The 11,059-nt window shown below is 37.3% G+C and overlaps 1 protein-coding gene across 1 annotated transcript; it reads right to left on the minus strand.

Annotated features, from left to right (window-relative positions):
* Window positions 1-336: 336 nt before the first annotated feature.
* Window positions 337-1,512, minus strand: LOC122815086 (early nodulin-75-like). The gene has a single exon (XM_044087328.1). It carries the CDS (start codon window positions 1,510-1,512, stop codon window positions 337-339), a length of 1,176 nt encoding a protein of 391 aa, XP_043943263.1.
* Window positions 1,513-11,059: the final 9,547 nt, after the last annotated feature.

The following is an 11,059-nucleotide window of genomic DNA, read 5'->3' on the forward strand; positions in this document are numbered from 1 at the left end:
ATTGTTATGTATTACATGGATACAAAATACTGTTAATGACTTATAGTTTATCTTGCCAATGTCATTGTTTCCTCTGTTACATTAATGGTGTCACTCCAATAAAGCTCAGCAAACTTAAAAATAAACAATAACAAGATGCAGCTATGTTAATGTCGGCTACTAAAAAAAAACCAGTAGTATACACTTAGTGGAAATAGCCACCCTCATAATATCTTGATAGATCCTCATCATAGTTCAGTAGGATACAAGAATGCAGCAGTTACTGTAAAACTAAGACAACAAGCCGTACAATATGGTGATAGACAATGGCCATTCCATGGGATGTTGCTACATTTTCTACTGCTCGTCATTACGACTGTGCTGGCATTCTGAAGTTGGTGATTTAGTCTCCAGACCTGGATGCATCCTTGGTGGTTTGTGCTCCAGACCTGGATGCATCCTTGGTGGTTTGGTCTCCAGACCTGGATGTATCCTTGGTGGTTTGGTCCCCAGACCTGGATGTATCCTTGGTTGTTTGGTCTCCAGACCTGGATGTATCCTTGGTGGTTTGTGCTCCAGACCTGGATGTATCCTTGGTGGTTTGGTCTCCAGACCTGGATGTATCCTTGGTGATTTGGTGTCCAGACCTGGATGTATCCTTGGTGGTTTGGTCTCCAGACCTGGATGTATCCTTGGTGATTTGGTGTCCAGACCTGGATGTATCCTTGGTGGTTTGGTCTCCAGACCTGGATGTATCCTTGGTGGTTTGTGCTCCAGACCTGGATGTATCCTTGGTGGTTTGTGCTCCAGACCTGGATGCATCCTTAGTGGTTTGGTCTCCAGACCTGGATGCATCCTTGGTGGTTTGTGCTCCAGACCTGGATGCATCCTTGGTGGTTTGTGCTCCAGACCTGGATGCATCCTTGGTGGTTTGTGCTCCAGACCTGGATGCATCCTTGGTGGTTTGGTCTCCAGACCTGGATGTATCCTTGGTGGTTTGTGCTCCAGACCTGGATGCATCCTTGGTAGTTTGGTCTCCAGACCTGGATGTATCATTGGTGGTTTGTGCTCCAGACCTGGATGCATCCTTGGTGGTTTGTGCTCCAGACCTGGATGCATCCTTGGTGGTTTGTGCTCCAGACCTGGATGCATCCTTGGTGGTTTGATCTCCAGACCTGGATGTATCATTGGTGGTTTGTGTTCCAGACCTGGATGCATCCTTGGTGGTTTGGTCTCCAGACCTGGATGTATCCTTGGTGATTTGTGCTCCAGACCTGGATGTATCCTTGGTGGTTTGGTCTCCAGACCTGGATGTATCCTTGGTGGTTTGTGCTCCAGACCTGGATGTATCCTTGGTGGTTTGTGCTCCAGACCTGGATGCATCCTTGGTGGTTTGGTCTCCAGACCTGGATGTATCCTTGGTGGTTTGTGCTCCAGACCTGGATGTATCCTTGGTGGTGTGTGCTCCAGACCTGGATGTTTCCTTGGTGGTTTGTGCTCCAGAACTGGACATTTCCTTAGCAGGAGCTGCATTCCTGCAGTTCAGTAAGTGAGAAGATATAAACTGTTGCCTTTAAGTAAAGAAACTGTGTTTAGAGTTGACTGAGGCCTTTTTGTTGATACTGATGTTGCGTGGAGGTGTTCTGGACTACAGTTGGTTTCCCATGGTCCCTGAAGATTTTTAATTCTGTTCTGTGTTTTGATATGACATTAACATTTTGTCAGTGCTGATTCTGCTGGGTCCTTTCTATGTAGCCTGTAGGATTTTTTAAATGTTATCTATTTGTTTTAAGAGTGTGTAGCAGTTAGTTTGAGTGTCCACATTTTTGCAAATCATGTTCTAAATTTAAATGAACATTTGTTAGTTTCCTGTGAGCACTGCATAGAGTATTAATCATTCCTATGAATTTTAATAGGTTTCCATTTTGCTGGTCATTTGGATTTATATTACATGTTGAATTGTTTATAATAATGTTTGAGAAATGTAGTGCAGTGATTTTTGTTTTTGCTGTTTATCACTACATGCTCAGTTTTGAGCATGTCCTCTGCCAGTTTAAGTCAATTTACTGTTCTTTTACTACTCATGTTTTTTGTTATTTTATTTTAAACTGTATTACTTGTTCATCGATATGCACAGTTAAGTACTTAAATAATCATCACTTTAATAAAGCTGGACTTAAACCACAGAACAGTATATAACTATGGCACCAAGTTTGTAGGTGTAATTTTCAGGCAGCCTGTTTAAATGATAGTGTGGGGAAATTAAATATCTTAACAAAAAAGCAGAGATGTTAAGATCTATAAAAGTTGTAAAGGGTGTGTGTGTTACTATTAATGTACGTTTCAGAGTTAGACTCTTCATAGTTAGATATTTACTTTCTGCAATTTTTTTATCATCTTGTTAATCTTATTATTTTTGGGGTAGGGGTACAGCCACCACAAGGGTCCTAAATTCTACAGTTTTTTCCCCTCCAACAGTACTGATGTATGCATCATGCCTGCACCTGCTTTCAGGGGTGTGAACTTAACTATAAGCAAATGTTTGGTGCTATGAAATTTAACCCCCAATATCATTTTTGATGGTCTCCTGATGATTTTGAAAGCTGGCAAGTTGAGAGGTGTGGTAGGGGATTTGCAATGTGTGGTTCTGAGAGCAGCAACTGGAAATACACAAGGCCATAATTTAACAATTTGTTTTTAAAATCTAAACAATTAAATACATAATTGTTCTGCTGGTGATGTAATTAATTATATCAGCATTTTTTAAAGCAAAACAGTGTAAGAAACTTCTCTGTGTGGAAGGTTTCAGTCCATATATCTCAAGTTAATCACTGTATATTAATCAGATCAGACAAAAGTAGTAGAAGTAATGAACTTAAACTCATCTTAAGTAAAAAAATAAATAAATAATAAAAAATATATAATTACTAAGTATTCGAAAGTACTCCAAGCAAGGCAGGCAGTCTGTTTCCAGTCGAAAATCCTTTATTAAGTACACAGACAAGCAATCCAAGTAAAATAAAAATAGAGTAATAATTTCATCACAAGCTTTCTAAATATATATATATATACTTTTTATCAGGCACTGGAGTGGTTTATTGTGCTGTAAAAAAAAGTGTTATTGGTACACATGTTAAATTCACATCCCTTCCCCCATCAGTGTGACATTTGAGCTGGTCTTGCCCTACTTAGTAGCTGTCATAATAACATAGCCCTTATGTACTTTAAATAAAATTTATAATGATATGGTACCTCTTATTTAACCAGATTATTAAGTAGATTATTAAGTCTGTCATTTTATCTAAGACAATATACTACATGGCTGGAAATATATCAACCTTAGTCCATTTGGCAATCAAAAAATATATATGAATATATACACATACAATTTGCATGTAAAAATCAATTTCTATTTTCATAACCTATTGTGAACAAAGATCGCTTTCATCCTTCTAGACTTCTTCACATCTGTGTACAAGAACCCTAAAAACTATCTATAAAAATATATATTTTTGCTGTTTTAAAAATAGTGACTCTCCACTAAAACTTAACTTTTTAGCAGGTAAAACCTAAGTTACCTACTTTCACATCTAACCTGTCTAGCGCACACTGCAGTGTTTAGGATAAACCATTTTTTTCATCTTACCTTTAAGCATCCCTGTGACCAGCACTTGCTCTAAAACCTGCTGGAAAGCACTAGGAAGTCTTAAACTGATACAAGCACTCAACTCTCCTTGTTAATAAGGAGAAATTAATCGTAGGCACTAAACAGCCTATAATTGCAAAGTACCTTGCTAAGGTAAGGGAAAACAGCTCTTGTACTTTGCAAAAAAAAAAGCACCAAACCAGATATGTCCAAGGGTCAGCTTCCGGTGATTTCTCCTGTCCACCTGGTGAATCTGGGCATACTGGGGCAATGCAGCAATTGCCTCATGTACACAGATAACCCTCTCCTCCTACCACTCAGCACTACAACCTGCGAGAGATGGACTTACATAGCCAAACTGGAAGCAAAGCTCTCTCCACCCAAGATTGTGCTAAACAGTCAAGAGTAGAAGGTTAACACCCAAACTACACCTCAAGCAAAACATAGCCCTTCTAAACCCACACCACCAATACCGTCACATAGCAACACTAAACATTCATATGAGAAGGCCCTTAACAGTAACCTGCCCAAGCAACAAGGACCTCTGAAGCTGAAATGCAAATAAACACAAATCACAACCAAAGTGTCACATAGCTCACAACACTAGTGTGCCACTCAACAACAGCCTCTAAGGCAAGACAACGTACCCAACACTTTAGTCATAGGTGACTCTATAGGCAGGCACACTGATGTCCTACTCACCAGGCTGAACAAGTAGAAAATTACAGTCAGTTGCCTGTAGGGTGCCAGGATCTGCCACATAACACATGCACTCAAGTCAATCTAACAACAAGTACAAATATGACTCTGTCATTGTCCATGTTGCCCAACACAATGTGTCTGAAATTCTACAGGTGCAACTAACACTAGGTAAGACTGCAATCCAAATCCCCTACCATGCCCCAAGATTCTCACTACATCTTTCTAAACATACTGGAAAATATTAAGATACAACCAAACACCCTAATACTGGGTGATTTCCCCTGCCATTAACTGGGAAAACTACTCGTGTACCAACAACTTTGCCCAACAGTTCTTGGAATTCATAAATTCCAATGCCCTGGATCAACTAATCCATAGTCCCACCAGGGGCTCCAATATCCTAGACCTGGTCATTACCAACATGGGAAATTGATACTCCACACCTATGGTCACCCCCTCGTTGGTCAGGTCTGACCATAAGCTAATCACCCTTGACATCCACATCCCTCCCCCCCCCCAGTAAGGAAACCTCCATAAAAATCTTCAAGCTACTCAAGTCAGAAGTGACAAACTTCATGACACCCATGCAGACAGCAACTGAAAGTTTGATTGCTGAATCCTACATTAAATACACGAATCACGCCAAAAAAAAAACATTTAATGCAAAGCTTTCGGGCTAACCACCCTTCATTAGTACATAAAATCACATTTCCATCTTCATTTTTAAATAGGGAATAATTAAGAGCACATGTCACAGCCAGCCTAACATCATTAAGTAACAACTATTATGTTTAAAACAACAGTACCTAAAAACTACTTAAAATTTATATAAGAAACATCCACTTAAGTATTTAAACTATACAAGTATAAATATAAAAAGTATTACATATATTATATATTTTCTCTTTGTGTTTTTATCAATACCGGTTTTAAACTAACAGCATTATTCAAACCCAGTTTAACATCTGCCTGAAATCTAATAATCCATTCATACTCCTTCAACTCCAAGGTATTATTCATATCACCTTCCCTACTTCCATATTGACTGTATCTATTCATAGATTAGCACTAAGCTAACTGCCCTTGCGAGATATTTTAACCCTAGCCAATTATCTCTTGTGAGACTCAAACCCTGCACCTTGTGTTTGTAAGGCAAACACCTTAACCATTAGGCCACCCTCCCAACCCTAAACTTAAACCTATGGGTGCTATTATTTTCAGAAATATGTTTGCTTAGTGCATTAGTGGCTATATTTCTTCTAATCTCTGATTTATGCTCCACTATCTGCTCTCTTAGTTTTCTCGTGGTCTTGCCCACATAAAATGATGTACATGATATGCATGTAGCTAGGTATACTACTTGAGTCGTGTTACAGTTCACAGAAGTTTTGAAAGTATATATTTCTTTAGTTACAGGATGTTTAAAATTATCTGTTTCATCATATATGTCACTGCAACAACTACAGTTATAACAATTTTTCGTCCCTATCTTTCGTTGGACTTTTTCCTTAACTTCTTTAAAATCCTTATAACACAGTTTCTGCTTTAGTGTTTCGGAGTTTCTATAGGAAAATTGTGGTCTCTCTCCTATTATATTTTTAATCTCAGGCATGGCCATTAATATTATCCATTTTTTTCTATTATATAACGTACATCTTTAGTATTAATGTTAAATGTAGTAACATATCTAACTATATTTTCTTTTCTATCTAATGATTGTATTTCTTGTATCATATTTGCACTAAAAATTGGTTTATACTTATCTCGTCTACCTCTTACAACACCCTTATATATTCCGTTTACAACTTGACTAGGATATCCATTCCCTTTAAACTCCTGCACCATTTCTCTAGCCTGATTTATAAAATTACCGTCCTCAGTATTAAGCTTACTGGCTCTTATTAATTGCGTCCTCAATATTCCTTTAAAGGTATGTGGTGCATGCATGCTATTCCTATTAATGCATCTACAAATATTCACATTCTTTTTATGTATGGTAGATTCTATCCTATATTCTTTTTTTATATAGTCGAATATCTAGAAACACTATACTTTCAACAAACAAACTTTACAACAAATGAAGAAACTGTTGCAGAAAAGATGAAAATCCCAGGATTCAAAAAGCTCCCTTACCAGCCTCAGTAAGAACCTGAGATCCCTCATAAAATCCTCCAAAGCTAGTTACGAAAATAAAATTGCCAAAGATTTCAAAAACAAACACAAGCCATTCTAATAGCTATGTCAAGAATCTAAATGGCAATCCTCAGATCTGCTCTGAGCTACAACAGAATGGCATAAAATATATTCCCAAGGATATTGCCAATATCCTGGCAGATCTATTCAGTGCCAACTTCACCGCCCTCTCACCCCCTAAAGGGCCCATCTCAATACTGAAAGATTGCCAAATTCCATTAATAATGGACACACAGGTAAAAAATGCACTCTCCAAAGCTAAGAATACAGCATCTGTGGGACCAGACGACATCCCAGGCTGTGTACTACATGAACTACAAAATGAACTGGCACCTCACCTAAGTATCATGTTTAATCATAGTCTCACCTCAGGCTTCATGCCCACTGAGTGGCACACAGGTACAGTTATCCCCCTCCACAAGGGGGTATCCTCCTTGGATCCTGAGAAGAACTACTGCCCCATCAGTCTGACGAGCCTGATCTGCAAGGCCATGGAACATATTATCATGGAACTTATAAACATAGACATTGGCAACCTTCAAACACTGGACCCCATCCAGTTTGGGTTCATGAAGGACCGATCTTGTCTCCTGAACCTGATTGACTTCTTCAAATCAGTCTGCAGAGCTGTGGATGAGGGTAAGGTGGTCCACACAGCCTATCTGGACCTTGCCAAGGCCTTTGACACCATCCCCCACTCTGGAATCATAGATAAACTTACTAAGCTGGGTATTAATCCCTACATCACTCGATGGGTTGCCAACTGGCTTACTAACAGAACCCACACTGTAAAAGTAGCAGACTCCAAATTCAGCTCCAGACAAGTCACAAGTGGAGTACCTCAGGGTTCAGTTCTGGGACTGCTCCTGTTTGGCATCTACTTCTCTGAAGTACAGGTCAGCACTAAGGGACTCTGGCTAACAAAGTTTGCAGATGACTGCAAGCTGGGAGCCATTATTGAATCCCCAAATTATGTGGATATTCTACAAAAGGGCCTTACAAAAACAGATGCTTAGTGCCAGAGCCATGGGCTCAAACTCAGTGCCAAGAAATGTATAATTATCCCCTTTAGGAAAAAGCTTTACCCATGAATTACCACATAGGTGGTAGTACACTAACCACCAAAAGTGTGATAAGACACTTAGGGACACAGGTGGACAGTGGTCTCACCTTCGATAACCACATCACCACAACAGTCAGGAAATCCTTCTATGTGGCACGCCTCATCTCTGAGGGCTTTTCATCCAGAAAAAAGGAGGTCATTGTCCCACTGTACTCATCCCTCATTAGATCCATTATAGAATACAATGCCCCATTTGGTATGTACCTCTCAAGACATCTGCAACAACTGGAAGGGCTACAGAAATACCTCACTAAAAGAATCACAAGCCTAAAGCAGATGCCTTATGCCGACCATCTAAAAAAACTCCAGCTATACTCTGTCACATATTGTCTACTCAGAGGTGATCTCTGCTTAACATACAAGGCCATGTCAAACCCAGAGCTGTTGGACATGCTACACTTAAAGAAATCCCAATCCCTCAAAGCAACACACTCCAGGGATCTAAACCTTGTCATCACAATGAACAAAACATGCTGGAGGGATAGGTTCCTGACACAGAGAGACTCCCCAGACCCTGGAATAGACTGCCCATATATGTCAAGCAGAGCGCCTTTTTGGTCTTCTTCAAAAGGAACCTTGATGATTGGATGGGAGATAGGAAATTCACCACAGGGATCACATCAGTTGTCCTGCTAGGGGTCCAGGGAAGTAAATATTGTGGGAAGAAATAGCCAGGGAATTGTTATGGCTAGGCTTGTATAGGCCTAGTACCAACCTATGAAGCTATATAATTGTATAATTAGTTAGTATTGTTATTACACATCATTTTGAATAAAGTGGAAAAAAGAGAACCAGAAAAAGAAAAAAATAATAAGAAAAAATGTATGATGATGGAAACAAAATATACACTTAAATTACAACTGATTTAAAATGGTATAAAAAACAAACAAAGCACACACCAAGGTAACGGAGCTGGGACCCAGCTAATGCAATGGATATAAAAATAACAATAACAGCCACAAACAGTACCATGCGCTGGGTCCAATGGTGGGTTCCAAACGATGAAGATACGACTTTCAAATTGATGGAAAATCCACAAAGAGAAACAGTTCAAAACCACGTACTTCGTATAAAGAAAAACTGCAGAATAGTAAAAAATCAAGCAGTTTATTTTACAGACTGTTAGCGCTTTCACCCGTAGGCTTCTTCAGACATTTACAAAAATACAAACTCATTCAAGATTTTAAATACTAAGACATTTCTATCATGTGCACATACAAAAATCATTCACTTAAAGACATAAAGCGCTAAACTTCCTAACAATCAAAACATATTGTAGATAAAACCTACAATATATACATATAACTTCATTAGGTATTTTTAATTCATGGTTTTATATATAGATATGTGTTTATGTATATATTGTAGGTTTTATCTACAATATGTTTTGATTGTTAGGAAGTTTAGCGCTTTATGTCTTTAAGTGAATGATTTTTGTATGTGCACATGACTTATTTTTTAACCAATAGATAGAGATGTCTTAGTATTTAAAATCTTGAATGAGTTTGTATTTTTGTAAATGTCTGAAGAAGCCTACGGGTGAAAGCGCTAACAGTCTGTAAAATAAACTGCTTGATTTTTTACTATTCTGCAGTTTTTATACAATGTGGTTTTGAACTGTTTCTCTTTGTGGATTTTCCATCAATTTGAAAGTCGTATCTTCATAGTTTGGAACCCACCATTGGACCCAGTGCATGGTACTGTTTGTGGCTGATTTAAAATGGTATTTAAAACCAGCTGGTAGAATAAAATAAAATAAAATTAGCCATGTAAATAATGTGGCAATTTTCTAAGTTCCAGTGCACTTTTAATTGAAAAGTAGTAGTTTAGTCCAGGGAGTTACAAAAGTAATTTACAGGGCACATTGCAATGAATGTGATGCATTCTATGTGGGCAAGACTGTAAATAAACTCAAGCATAGCATTTCATGTCATCTGTCAGAAATCCGCTCTATGTAAAAATAATGCACTAGCCAAACAACTTTCTCTTCATAAAAGACACATAGGTTTTAAGTTCCGGATCCTGGATCACACAGACATGAGTGATCTTGAAGGAGACATCCCGAATATTCTGGAGAAACATGAACTCGTGGCAATTAAAGCTGAACTCTTTTAGGAAGCCTGGACTAAACTACTACTGTTCATTTAAAAGTGCACTGGAACTTAGAAAATTGCCACATCGTTTACATGAAAAAATTTATTTTATTTTATTTTATTCTACCAGTTGGCTTTAAATACCATTTTAAATTATTTGTAATTTAGGTGTATATTTTGTTTCCATCATCATACATTTTTTTTTATTATTTTTTCTTTTTCTGGTTCTTTTTTCCACTTTATTCCAAATAATGTGTAATAACAATACTTATTATACAATTATATATATTTTTATAGATAGTTTTTAGGGTTCTTGTACACAGACCTGAAGAAGTCTAGAAGGACGAAAGCGATCATTGTTAATAATAGGTTATGAAAATAAAATATGATTTTTACAATTGATTTTTTACAAGCAAAGTGTATATGTATATATTTATATATATATTTTTGATTGCCAAATGGACTAAGATTGATATATTTCCGGCCATGTAGTATATTGTCTTGGATAAAATCAAAGACTTAATAATCAACTTAATAATCTGGTTAAATAAGAGGTACCACATCATTATAAATTTTATTTAAAGTACATAAGGGTTATATTATTATGACAGCTACTAAGTAGGGTAGAACTAGCTTGAATGTCACATGGATAGGGGAAGGGATATGAATTTAACATGTGTACCAATAACACTTTGTTTTACAGCACAATAAACCACTCCCATGCCTGATAAAAAGTATATATATATATTTAGAAAGCTTGTGATGAAATTATTACTCTATTTTTGTTTTACTTGGATCGCTTGTCTGTGTACTTAATAAAGGATTTACGACTGGAAACAGACTGCCTGCCTTGCTTGGATTACTTTCGAATACTTAGTAATTCTGTACAATTATATATTTTTTTATTATTTTTTTTTTTTTTTACTTAAGACAAGTATAAGTTCGCTACTTCTACAACTTTTGTCTGATCTGATTAATATACAGTGATTAACTAGAGATATATGGACTGAAAATCTTCCACACAAAGAAGTTTCTTACACTGTTGGGTTGTTTTGAGACTTCGGGGATACCACGGAGGTTACTTGTTTTTTTTTTTTATTGTTTAAAGCAAAGATCCTGCTGAGTTCATTATAGTTTGATGAAGTCTGGTTACAAAAGACAAACATACTCCCCCTTTTTGGAAATAAAGTATTTATTTCCTCACTCTTTTGCCAACAGTTCTTATTTTAATTATTAAACTGTATAATTGTTAATTATTTATTAACCAGCAAATTCCAACTTGGAACAAAGCCAATTTTCAGCAGAAGCCCAGGGAGAAATGTT

This window comes from Protopterus annectens, chromosome 11.part0 (assembly GCF_019279795.1).
Source record: "Protopterus annectens isolate FY-2018-M chromosome 11.part0, PAN1.0, whole genome shotgun sequence".
NCBI classification, from domain to species: Eukaryota; Metazoa; Chordata; order Ceratodontiformes; family Protopteridae; genus Protopterus; species Protopterus annectens.